General features: G+C 43.3%; 1 protein-coding gene across 3 annotated transcripts in view; it reads left to right on the top strand.

The window, feature by feature from the left end:
* LOC134340836 (beta-secretase 1-like) overlaps positions 1-14113 on the top strand; it is a 188684-nt gene that overhangs the window by 32335 nt on the left and 142236 nt on the right. For all 3 annotated transcript variants that reach the window (XM_063038401.1, XM_063038400.1, XM_063038402.1), the window contains exon 2: positions 9915-10003. In XM_063038401.1, coding sequence (XP_062894471.1) covers positions 9915-10003 — 89 coding nt within the window. The remainder of the gene's footprint in view (positions 1-9914; positions 10004-14113) is intronic.

Here is a 14113-nt window from a genome sequence, read left to right as displayed (position 1 = left end):
TCTGTTGTTTACAAATAGTGAACTGAATTAAGTTGTTAATGTCTGTGATGGGATTTGAACTCAGATCTCTAGAACAGGGTGCTGCTTTACTAGTAAAGTGACATCAGAATCAGGTTTATTATTGCTGATATACAGTATGTCATGAAACTTGTTTTGTGGCAGCAGTATGGTGCAATACATAAAATTACTGTAAATTATAACAAAAATATATTTTAAAAAGTTGTGTAAAAAGAAAAATAATGAGGTCGTGTTCATGGGTCCATGGGCCAGTTGGAAATATGACGGCGGAGGGAAGAAGCTGTTCTTAAAACATTGAATGTGTGTCTTCAGGCTCATGCACCCCCTTACTCTTCATAGAAATGAGAAGAGGGCATGTTCTGGATGTTGAGGGTCCTTAATGATGGTTGATGCCTTTTTGAAGATGTCCTGGAAGCTGGGGAGGCTCGTGCCCATGATGGAGCTGGCTGAGTTTACAACCCTCTGCAGCTTTTTCTGATCTGGTGTGTTGGCAGTGATGCAACCAGTCAGGATGCTCTCCACATTGCACCTGTAGAAATTTGCTAGTGTCTTTGGTGACGTACCAAATCTGTCCAAACTCCAAATGAAGTATAGTTGTTAGTGTGCCTTCTTCTTAATTGCATCAATATGTTGGGCCCATGATAGATCTTCAGAGATGCTGGCCCTTCAATGAGGACTGCTGTGTGTTCTCCCAACTTCCCCTTCCTGAAGTCCACAATCAATTCCTTGATCTTGCTGATCGAAGAACAAGATTATTGTTATGACACCACTGAACCAGCTGATCTATCTTACTCAATACCATGTGAAATTCTGCCAACAAGTTGTGTCATCAGTGAATTTATAGATGATGTTTGAGCTTTGCTTAGCCACACAGTCATGATTGCAGAGGGAGTAGAGCAGCTAGCTAAGTATGCGTCCTTCAGTTACGCCTGTGTTCATTGTCAGTGAAGAGAAGATGTTATTTCTGATCTGCACAGACCATAGTCTCCTGATGAGGAAGTCAAGGATCCAGTAGCAGAGGGGGGCACAGAGGCACAGGTTTTGAAGCTTGTTGATTGGTACTGAGGAGATGATGGTGTTGGACACTGAGGTGTAATCAATAAAGAACAGCCTGACATAGGTATTAGTGTTGTCCAGGTGGTCCAGGCCGAGTGGAGAGCCAGTGAGATTGCATCTGCTGCAGACGTGTTGTGGCAATAGGTGACTGCAGTGAGTTCAGGTCCTTGCTCAGGCCGGAGTTAACTCTAGCCACGACCAACCTTTCAAAACACTTCATCACAGTAGATATGAGTAGATAAGAGCTCACCCTGTTCTTCTTGGGCACTGGTATGATTGTCATCCTTTTGAAACAGGTGGGAACCTCCGACTGCAGCGTTGAGAGATTGAAGACTCCAGTCCTTGAACACTCCAGCCAGTTGGTTGGCACAGGTTTTCAGTGCCCTGCCAGGTATATCGTTGGGGCCTGACACCTTGCAAGGGTTCACCCTCTTGAGAGATGTTCTGATGCAGCCTCTGAGACAGACGTTGCAGGGATTCGTATGATACAGTCTTATTCTCCCTTTCAAAGTGTGCATTAAGGCATTCAGCTCATTGGGGGGTGAAACATCACGGCCATTTATGGTGTTTGACTTCATCTTGTAAGAAATAATGGCTTGCAAACCCTGCCAGAGCTGATGTGCATCTGATTCTGTCTGTAACTTCACTTGCTGCATAACCACCATGTTACCCACCTCAGTTTTGGCTCATTGACACTTTGCCCCTTAGTGTCTTAGTTTTGGCTCTGAGCATATTTTTTTCTTAGATTCACCTTCTAGGATGTGGGCATCAGATGCAAAGCCAGCACTTCTTACTCATTCCTAATTGCTCATGAGAAGGTGCTGGTGAGATGTCTTCAGAAAATACCACAGTGATTCTGGTGAAGGGACTCTTGAGTTCAAGGGTTTAATTCCAGTGACAATGCAGGAATGGACAGTAGATTTCCAAGTCAGGAAGGTGTGTGACTTGGACAGGTGCATACAGGTAGTGGAGTTGCCCAAGATTCTACACCAATACACGTATTTGAACTATTTAGTGTTTTGAGTGAAACTGGCACATCTCATAATTTCATGAACAATCACTACAAGGATGTCTAAATGTCCTGGGTGGGACATGGATAAAAACTTGTTCATTCTACTTTATTCAGCTTTGTGACTGTGATTTCCTTTCTTCATTCAGTTATACATGGGAAGTTGCCGTCGCTGACATGGTACACTCCTTTTACCCCTGAGGAAGCAGTACAAAGTCAACTGCATTGACTAAAGTCACGTACAGCAGTTTTTCATCCGCTGTCGACATAAGTGAGCCAGATGGGGTTTTATGACAATCTGACAGTTTCATGATTACTGTTACTCTTTAAATCCAGAGTTATTTAATGATTTTGGTGTTAAATTCCCAATCCATATCCCTGGATCAGTGGTCCAGAACATTGGCTCTTAGCCCAGTCACTTAACGACACCACCATCGTACCTCTGACTCAGACCTTCACCAAAGCTTTTGATTAAATAAAATAGGACATGGATCTATTTTTATACCCTTTGTTTCCTATCACATGTTTTATTTTTGAAAAAGCAGCAGCCGTCTTCAAAGAATCCTTTCGTGTTGCTGGTAACCATGGTGAAAGCTGCAGAAATGTGACCATTTTGTAATTGGAAAAATAAGCAAAAGCATAGATTGTGTTGAAATAAATGTCAATTACAATAAAATTCCAGGTTCCACACAAGTTACTTTCATTCATTTTGTGGGATGTGGATCTCATTATAGAGTTAGTACTCATAGGGTCATTCAACACTACAACACAGCTACAGGCCTTTCAGCCCATCTAGTCCATACCAAAATGTTATTCTACCTAGTGCCATCAACCTCACCTCCATACCCCTCTCATCTGTGTACTTATCCAACTTATCTTAATTCATGGCATTACCCACAAAATGCTTGAGGAACTCAACAGGTCAGACAGCATCTACAGAAATGAATCAACAGCTGAGATTTCAGGCCGAGACCCTTCATTGGGACTGAAAAGGAAGGGAAAAGGTGCCACAATAAAAAGGTGGGGTAGGGGAAAGAAGACAAGCTAGAAGTTGATAGATGAAGCGAGGTGGATGGCAGAGGGAGGTGAACTAAGAAGCTGGGAGATATTAATTGGAAAAGGCAAAGAGCTGGAGAAGAAGGAATCTGATAGAAGAGAGTGGACCATGGGAGAAAGGGAAGAAGGAGGGACACCAGGAGGAGGTGATAAGCAAGTGAGAAGAGAGGTAAGAGGCCAGAGTGGGTAGTAGAAAAAGAGGGAAGGGGGAGGGAGGAAAACTACAGGAAGTTGGAGAAATCAGTGTTCATGCCATCAGGTTGGAGGCTACCTAGACAGATCATAAGGCGTTGCTTCTCCAACCTGAGAGTAGCCTCATCATGGCAGAAGAGGAGGCCGTGGACAGACATGTTAGAAGGGGAATGGGGATGGGTTTTTAACTGTTTGACCACCAAGAAATTCCTCTTTTTGCGGATGGTGTGGAGATGCTCTTAGATCATTGTTTATTCCTGATTGTCTTTGAGAAGATGGCAGTGCAGTCTTCTCTCGATGCTGCAGTCCATCTGAGTGTGGGAGGTCTTTGATTTGGATCCAGCAGCAAGGAAGGAATAGCAAAATACTTCCAAGTCAGGATGGTGTGCGACTTGGAGGGGACCTTTAGGGTGGCTGATGCTGCTGCTGCCCTCCTCGTCCTTTGTGGTAGAGAGAGATGCTACGAGAATACCCTCAGTGAGTAACTGCTGTGCATTTTGTAAATGGCATATTCAGCAGCCGCTGTGCTCTGTGCTAGAGAGAATGGAGAATTTTGTATGATGAATGGAGTCCTGATCAAGTAGGCTGCTTTGCCCTTGATGATGCTAAGGTTCTCAAAATTTTGTTGAAGCAGAAGTAATATATTCATGTACTTGTCCTGATTGTCTGCTGCAGCAGGTTCAGTGTAAGTCAATGTCCCTTTATTTTGAGATACAACACTGTAACAGGCCTGTCCAGCCTAATGAGCCCACACAACCCAATTACAGTACTGTACAAAGGCCTTAGGCACCCTAGCTATATGTATATACCTAAGACTTTTGCACAGTACTGTAGTAATTTTTGTGCATTGCATTGTACTAGTTGGGAAAAGGGGAAGGGAGAGGAGAGGGAGCAGGAAGCACCAGGGAGACTGTGTAATGATTCAATGAACCAATTGTTTAGAATCAAATGACCTTGCCTGGTGTCTCAGGGCTGGGTGTGTCTGCACCCTCGCCATCCCCCTGTCCCACCCCTGGTACTCCTTCTCTGCCACCTGTCCTATTCCCCTCCCACAACACTCCACGTTGACAAAAGCCATAGCTATATGTGCCTAAGACTTTTGCACAGTACTGTATATCCATGTGACCAACTAACCTACCAACTGGTACGTCTTTGGTCTATAGGGGGAAATCAGATCACCCGGAGGAAACCCACGCTGTCATGGGGAAAACGTACGAAATCCTAGACAGCAGCGGAATTGAACCTGGATTGCTGGCACTGTAATAGAGTTGTGCTAAATGCTACATTTTGTCTAAATGATTTCTGTGCATTATCAAAACAAAGGAGGTTATGTACGATTCTTCTTCCATGTCCAGTTAAATGAAGAAAATATCTTGCGGATTTTCACATGTATATGTTTGAGCAGAGCATAATCAACCTCAGAAGATGCAGGTTGTAATGAGAGCCATTGGAGTGATCGGAAGCAATGAATGAAGATTATTGAAATTAAGATTAAGATTTTTTTATCGTTAGTGGGAGGTTTACTCTGTTGGTTCCTATTGTGACTGACCAGTCTCCATGTATACTCTGCCAGATTCAATAACTACGTACCCAGAGAGACCTGGGACAGGAGTGGTTCATTGGGATTGATTAGTGGCAATGTGTGCATCAGGAACCAAAGGCCTAGGTGCCCCACTGGGCTGATCTGCTGAATCTGAGAACTCTTACATTACGTGAATGCAGATGAACCCTAAGCAAATGCAGATATCAATTCGGTCTTGAAGAATTGGCTAGAATGTTTTTTTTCAAATATATGGATTGTGGCTTCAATCCATATATTTCTGGCCAAGATGAAGCCCTAAGCTAAGTACTAAAGAAGCACAAGCTAAATCAACCCATCTGTCTCCAAAGCTCCACTCCACCAACTTCCCTTCCCTCAGTACACAAATAGCAAGTATTTATACACTTATTTAGAAATACAGTGTGAAGCAGGCCCTCTGAGCTGTGGTGCCTAGCAACCCATCAATTTGATCTGTGCCGAATCACAGAACAATTTACAATGACCAACTAATTTACTAATCGGTTCATCTTTGGACTGTGAGAGGAAACCGGAGCACACAGAGAAAACCACCTATACACAGGAGGAACATACAAACGGGAAGAACGTAAGACACGTAGAATGCTGGAGGACCTCAGCAGGTTTTTAAGTCAGAATCAGAATCAGGTTTATTATCACTGGCATGTGACATGAAATTTGTTAACTTAGCAGCAGTTCAATGCAATACATAATCTAGCAGAGAAAAAAAATGGTAAATAAAATAATAATAATAAACAAGTAAATCAATTACGTATATTGAATAGATTTAAAAATTGCGCAAAAACAGAAATACTGTAAATTTTTTAAAAAAGTGAGGTAGTATCCAAAGGTTCAATGTCCATTTAGGAATCGGATGGCAGAGGCGAAGAAGATGTTCCTGAATTGCTGAGTGTGCACCTTCAGGCTTCTGTACCTCCTACCTGATGGTAACAGTGAGAAAAGGGCATGCCCTGGGTGATGGAGGTCCTTAATAATGGACGCTGCCTTTCTGAGACACTGCTCCTTGAAGATGTCTTGGGTACTTTGTAGGCTAGTGCCCAAGATGGAGCCGACTAAATTTACAACCTTCTGCAGCTTCTTTCGGTCCCATGCAGTAGCCCCCCCCCCACATACCAGACAGTGATGCAGCCTGTCAGAATGCTCTCCATGGTACAACTATAGAAATTTTTGAGTGTATTTGTTGACATGGCCAAATATCTTCAAACTCCTAATAAAGTATAGTTGCTGTCTTGCCTTCTTTATAACTACATCGCTATGTTGGGTTCAGGTTAGATCCTCAGAGATCTTGACATGCAGGGACTTGAAGCTGCTCACTCTCTCCACTTCTGATCCCTCTATGAGGATTGGTATGTGTTCCTTCGTCTTACCCTTCTGGAAGTTCACATCAGCACTTTTGTCTTACTGACGTTGAGTACCAGGTTGTTGCTGTGACACCATTCCACTAGTTGGCATATCTCACTCCTGTACGCCCTCTCATCACCACCTGAGATTCTACCAACAATGGTTGTATTGTCAGCAAATTTATAGATGGTATTTGAGCTATGCCTGCCACACAGTCATGTGTATACAGAGAGTAGAGCAGTAGGCTAAGCACACACCCCTGAGGTGCACCAGCGTTGATTGTCAGTGAGGAGGATATGTTATCACCAATCTGCACAGATTGTGGTCTTCCAGTTAGGAAGTCGAGGATCCAATTGCAGAGGGAGGTACAGAGGCCCAGGTTCTGTAACTTCTCAATCAGGATTGTGGGAATGATGGTATTAAATGCTGAGCTGTAGTTGATAGGTCCTTGCTGAGGCAGGAGCTCAGTCCAGTCATGACCAACCTCTCAAAGCATTTCATCACTGTCGATGTGAGTGCTACCGGGTGATAGTCATTAAGGCAGTCCACATTATTCTTCTTAGGCACTGGTATAGTTGTTGCCTTTTTGAAGCAAGTGGGGAACTTCCGCCTGTGGCAGTGAGAGGTTGAAAATGTCCTTGAATACTCCCGCTAGTTGGTTGGTACAGGTACTCTGAGCCTTACCAGGTATTCCATCGGGACCTTCTGCCTTGCGAGGGTTCACTTTCTTTAAAGACAGTCTGACATCGGCCTCTGAGACGGAGATCACAGGGTCATCAGGTGCAGCAGGGATCTTCACAGATGTAGTTGTATTCTCCCTTTCAAAGTGGATATAGAAGGCGTTGAGTTCATCTGGTAGTGAAGCATCACTGCCATTCATGCTATTGGGTTTCGCTTTGTTGGAAGTAATGTCTTGCAGACCCTGCCAGAGTTGCCGTGCATCTGATATCACCTCCAACCTCGTTGGAAATTGTCTCATGGCCCTTGAAATAGCCCTCCACAAATCATACCTGGTTTTCTGGTACAGTCCTGGGTCACCAGACTTGAATGCTACAGATCTAGCCTTCAGCAGATGACGTACCTCCTGGTTCATCCACGGCTTTTGGTTTGGGAATGTATAGTAAATCTTTGTGGGCACACACTCATCCACGCAGGTTTTAGTGAAGTCAGTAACAACTGCAGCATACTCATCCAGGTTCAAAGAAGAATTCCTGAATACAGTCCAGTCCACCGATTCAAAGCAGTCCTGTAAGTGCTCCTGTGCTTCCCTTGTCCATACCTACTTGGTCCTCACTGCTGGTGTTGCAGTCTTCAGTCTCTGCCTATACTCAGGGAGTAGAAGTACAGCTAGGTGATCAGACTTCCCGAAGTGAGGGTGTGGAATAGCATGGTAGGCATTCTTGATGGTGGTGTACAATGGTCCAGTGTGTTGTTTCCTCTGGTATTGCAAGTGATCTGTTGATGGTAATTGCTTAGTGATTTTTTTCAGACTGGCCTGGTTAAAATCTCCCAAAACGATGGTGAAGGTGTTAGGGTGTGTTGTTTCGTGCATGTTGATCCCATTGCTCAGATCATGTAAAGCCTGATTGACATTGGCCTGAGGTGGAATGTATACTGCTACCAAAATGACCTCAGAGAACTCCCGTCGTAGCTAAAAAGGATGGCACTTTACTGCTAGATATTCCAGGCCTGGTGAGCAGAATCGGGACAGCACTGATATATTTGTGCACCAAGAAGAGTTGAACATGAAGCATATTCCTCCACCTCTGCTTTTGAGAGACTCTGTAGATCTATCCTGATGGTGTATCGTAAAACCATCAATCTGAATCGCTGCATTTGGTACGGAAGGGGTTAACCAGGATTCCGTCAAACAAAGAACACACGCGGTCCTAATGTCCCTCTGAATCAGCACCAAAGCTCTGAGATCATCGATTTTATTCACCAGAGACTGCACATTTGCTAGCAAGATAGTCAGTATTGGGAGTTTAAGACCCCGTTTCCTTAAAGACACTTGTAATCCTGATCTACACCCGTGCTTCCTCCGAGGTGTCCTCCATGAGCACTTCTGACCACAATTGTTGTTGTTTCCGTTGGTTTTAAATGGCGATAGTTCGTTTAAACACATTAAGACATCTTTGTTGACTGTACCGACCGTGGAAGCAGTTGTGCTTTTTAGCTGTATCGGGCTGAAACGGGAATATTTAATCGTATCCATTGAGAGTACTGCTGCTACTCAAGTCGCGCCTTGGCGCCCCGGAAGTGACGATATAAGTAAGTATATAATATGTTAATAAGTATGTAATAAAGTGTAATCATTCCTTTAACTTTATGGTACATATGTTAAGGATCGTTCTGAGTTATGAAATTATGGATAGCATAATGCATTAACTAAAGTGAGAACCAGTCTTCAGGAAATAAAATCTGTATACAATTTATCTTTCAACTGGTACTTTGTGGTTAGTGAAACCAGTCATTGGGTTTGGGACATTCTGATTGTGTCCCATTGAAATGTTAAAGGTGTATCCCTGTCACAGATCTGTTTTATCACTTCTCCAACTGTTTTTTTTGTATATTCATGGCTTCATCCTTTAACACTGTAACAAAAGAAATATATTTTGGGTGTCTGGAGTTTGTACTGAGGCTTTTGGAACAAACACCAGTATTAAATATTCATGGCATTCTGCTAATTGGGATATGCTGCCGTTGTAAATATGTCATTATGTAAATGGATCCATTTACATTGCAAATGTTATAAACATGAGATTCTGAAGATGCAAGAAATCCAGAGGAAACAAGGACAAAATGCTGGAGGAACTCAGCATCTGTGGAGAGGAACAAGCAGTCAACATTTTGGGCTAAGACCCTTCTTCAGGACTGGAATAGCAATTGAAACTGTAGTTAATCGTTTATTGTTTTCTTTGTGTTGAAGAAGTATAGAACATTGTGTCAGGAGAGTGAGATTCTCCTGAAAGTTTGCTGTGTAAATGAAGACTTTTATGTCTCCATTACAGCTTCTGTCTGACTCAATTTTAGTTACTACAGGGGCACCACAGTGGTGTAGCGGTTAGCATGACGCTATTACAGATTGGGGGCGTCGAGAGTTTTGAGCTCAATTCTAGCATCCTCTGTAAGAAAGTTTATATATTCTCCTCGTAATCACGTGGGTTTCTTCCAGGTGCTTCAGTTTCCTCCCACACTCCAAAGACGTATCCCACACTCCAAAAACGTACCAATTGGTCGGTTAATTGGTCATTGTAAATTGTCCAGTGATTAGTCTAGGGTTAAATTGGTGGTTTGCTCTTGGGGCAGAAGAGCCTGTACTGCACTTTATTTCTAAATAAATAAAGTGCCAACACATTCAAAACACCTAATAATCAACACAAGCACATATGTCCTTTAACAGAACTGTCATCCTTTGATTCCTATCAAGCCAGGTTTCCACCTCAGGGATTCTTGTGTGAGATTTTGTAACAGGCCTCACTCAAATCTGTCAACTGCATCAACCTCACTACCTTCACTGACTCATTGATCTAGCTCCTCAAACAAGGCAATCAAATTAGTTGTACAGGATCTCCCCATAACAAAGTCATGATGACCATCTGTGATTAACCAGTACAGGACCCTGTTTGACTGGACGGAAATAACTACTTTCTCTTTCTGTACTAGCTGAACATTCTGGTGGACACGGGTAGCAGCAACTTTGCCGTTGGCGCAGCCGCGCATCCATTCCTGAAGAGGTACTATCGCCGCAATCTGTAAGTACAAACTCTTTGCACGTGCCATGAAATTGCATCAACTGGCTGAATGCAGCACCCACCGCACATCCTTACCACCTCCACCCTAGGCCAATAGCCAGCTTCATGATCAATTTTATGTGAAGTGGAAGGGGAATAAAAATGAAGTCAAGGGAAAGTTTTCCTGATAGACTGGTGGGTATTTTTTTTTCTCCATTGAGACAGTGGAAAGTAAAGAGTTCCCAAGAACCTTTAACAGACCATTACATTCAAGTGTGCTGTTAGGAATGGCTGTTAAGTGCCTTCATGTTTAGGAGCAATTAGGGATGGATTTTAAAATTTCTGAAGCTTCCAACTGCCTAGGAAAAGGAAGTTACAAAGAAAATATACGTATATGCTAACAGAATGATTGCAAGAAAAATTTGCCAGCTTGGTTCCTGGAATGGAGGGACCCTTGCATGAAGAACAATTGGGTTGAATAGGAACACATTTACTCAATTTTAGAGGAGAGCTCATTGCACTTGGAGATACAGACGTTAATCACACATGGTCATCATGACTTTGTTAAAGGGGGTTTCTGTCTGACTAATTTGATTGCCTTGTTTGAGCAGCTAATTAAATGTGTCAAGGAGGATAGTGCAGTCAATACAATTGACAGGGACTTGAGTGAGGATTTTTACATGTGATGCAAACTTGGCTTGATAGGAATCAGAAGATGATAGTTAAGGGATGTTATTTTGATTGGAAATCTGTGATCAGTGGTGTACGACAAGGATTGGAACTGGGATTCCTATCCAGGACTTCACAGAACACTTCACAATGGTGTGATTACTTCCAGGATGTGGGAAGATGTTGTAGTCAGATCCCAGTCTCTGGAATCTGACAATATTCAGATGAATCCACATGATGTTAGTTGCTGACTATGACTCCCGAGTAAATTTCCTTGCTTTTTGCCTATTCAGGCAGGGTATTCTCTGATCATCCTTGCCAACATCCCTGATTCAAGCAACACACAGAAAGAGTATAGTTCAAAGAACTGCACAGGACAAACCCTTTGACCCATGATGTGCCTCTGCCTGCACTGGATCAGAAAAAGCTGCAGAGTTGTAAACTCAGCCAGCTCCATCATGGGCACTAGCCTCCCCAGCATCGAGAACACCCTCAAAAGTCAATGCCTCAAAAAGACGGCATTCATCATTAAGGACCCCCATCACCCAGCACTTGCCCTGTTCTCATTGCTACCATCAAGGAGGAGCCACAGAACCATGAAGACATGCACAGAACGATTCAGGAAGAACTTCTTCCCCTCCAGGATCAGATTTCTGAATGGACAATGAACCCATAAACACTACCTCACTATTTTCACCCTCTCTTTTTGTGCTGTTTATTTATATACGTATTATAATTTATAGTTTTTTATTATGTATTGCAATGTACTACTGCCACAAAACAACACATTTTACAACATGTTCTGGTGATATTAAACCTGCCTCTGCCCATCTAAGAGTTTCTTAAATGCTTCTTTCATTTCTGCTTCCATCACCACCTTTGGCAGTGTACTTCAGGCACCCGCCACTCTGTTTTTAAAAAAAAACACAACAACAACTTGCCCCACGCATCTACTTTGAACGTACCTGTAGTGTTCTCGTGCAGTGTGTGAAACTCTGACTAAACACCAAGTTAAACCGGAGCCAATGAAGACAGAGTCATAGTAAGGTAAACCATTTACTGTGCACTCTTCCACATTAACATCGTAAGGTGAAAACTGTTGATAAAAAAAATACAAACATATACAGCGCCTGTTTCATTCTGGAGACCACGCGTGCTCTCTTCTTTTAGCGAGTGTCTCCAGCCGCCCCGAGTAGCGGGTGTGGGGGGTCCCGTCAGACCGCCGCCGGGCCCGAGCCCACCCTGCATTTGAAATTGAAAAGCCGACACGCGCGCCACCCGAACCACCGCTTCCTTAACAGAAACCGCGTTAATATTTTTACTTCAAATACATTCTTATGAACTTACGGCGTTGCTTCTATAATGTTTCTTTGTGGGTAGACACGGAGCTCTTCATGATCACGCTGCACGCATGGCACCCACCTTCACACCTTCTCCGAACTGGAGTTACACATAAAACGCGGCGAAACCGGAGGTGACGTCATCACATGCCGTGATATACCATAGACAATGAATTTACCTTTGTTATACTGTAACTTAATTATCAACCTTTAACTAGAAAATAGTTACAAACAAATCATTTAAAGCGTATACCCAATAAAGTCAAATAAATGCTTTAAGGGCAACAGTACCATATACTGTATTTCACCTGAAATGTATGCCCTCTATTATTAGAGATTTTGACTCTTGGGGGAAAAAGATACCAGCTGTTTATCTATGCCTTGTAGAATCTTACAAACCTCTGTCAGTGAAAAACAGCCCAACTAAAAGCAGTCACTCATCTTAATTTTCAACCTGATTCTGATTCTGACTGGAAGCAACTGGAGGTTTGCAGAATGATAACTGGGGAGAGATGAGCAATGGGGAAATGGTTGTGAGGTTTGTGTAATACTGCTGCTCTTCTGAGAGACACTAAGTCAGTCAAAACCTTGGCGACAATGTTCTACAAAACAATAGGGAGGTGCTGTAAGTCTGGCGAGCCCAGGGGCCCGTTTCTGTACCTCTGTAAGAATCAGCTGACATTCAACTTGGAAACATAAAAACATAGAAAACCTACAGCACAATACAGGCCCTTCGGCCCACAATGCTGTGCCAAACATGTACTTACTTTAGAAATTACCTAGGGTTACTCATAGCTCTCTATTTTTCTGAGCTCCATGTACCTGTCCAGGAGTCTCTTAAAAGACCCTATCGTATCCGCCTCCACCACCGTCACTGGCAGCCCATTCCACACACTCACTACTCACTGCATAAAAAACTTAACCCTGACATCTCCTCTGTACCTACTTCCAAGCACCTTAAAACTGTGTCCTCTCGTGCTAGCCATTTCAGCCCTGGAAAAAAGCCTCTGACTATCCACACGATCAATGCCTCCCACCATCTTATACACCTCTATCAGGTCACCTCTCATCCTCCGTCACTCCAAGGAGAAAAGGCCAAGTTCACTCAACCTATTCTCATAAGGCATGCTCCCCAATCCAGGCAACATCCATGTAAATCTGCTCTGCACCCTTTCTATAGTTTCCATGTCCTTCCTGTAGTGAGGTGACCAGAACTGAGCACAGTACTCCAAGTGGGGTCTGACCAGGGTCCGATATAGCTGCAACATTACCCCTCGACTCTTAAACTCAATTCCACGATTGATGAAGGCCAATGTACCGTATGCCTTCTTAACCACAGAGTCAACCTGCACAGCAGCTTTGAGCGTCCTATGGATTCAGACCCCAAAATCCCTCTGATCCTCCGCATTGCTGAGAGTCTTACCATTAATACTATATTCTTCCATCATATTTGACCTACCAAAATGAACCACCTCATACTTATTTGGGTTGAACTCCATCTGCCACTTCTCAGCCCAGTTTTGCATCCTATCAATGTCCCGCTGTAACCTCTGACATCCCTCCACACTATCCACAACACCCCCAACTTTTGTGTCATTAGCAGATTTATTAACCCATCCCTCCACTTCCTCATCCAGGTCATTTATAAAAATCACAAAGAGCAGGGGTCCCAGAACAGATCCCTGAGGCACACCACTGGTCACCGACCTCCATGCAGAATATGACCCGTCTGCATCCACTCTTTGCCTGCTGTGGGCAAGCCAATTCTGGATCCACAAAGTAAGGTCCCCTTGAATCCCATGCCTCCTTACTTTCTCAATAAGCTTTGCATGGGGTACCTTATCAAATGCCTTGCTGAAATCCATATACACTACATCTACTGCTCTACCTTCATCAATGTGTTTAGTCACATCCTCAAAAAATTCAATCAGGCTCGTAAGGCACGACCTGCCTTTGATAAAGCGACTATTCCTAATCATATTATGCCTCTCCAAATGTTCATAAATCCTTCCTCTCAGGATCTTCTCCATCAACTTACCAACCACTGAAGTTAGACTCACTGGTCTATAATTTCCTGGGCTATCTCTACTCCCTTTCTTGAATAAGGTAACAACATCTGCAA

The sequence above is a fragment of the Mobula hypostoma genome, chromosome X2, assembly GCF_963921235.1.
Source record: "Mobula hypostoma chromosome X2, sMobHyp1.1, whole genome shotgun sequence".
NCBI classification, from domain to species: Eukaryota; Metazoa; Chordata; class Chondrichthyes; order Myliobatiformes; family Myliobatidae; genus Mobula; species Mobula hypostoma.
This window is presented reverse-complemented; position numbering and strand designations above follow the sequence as displayed.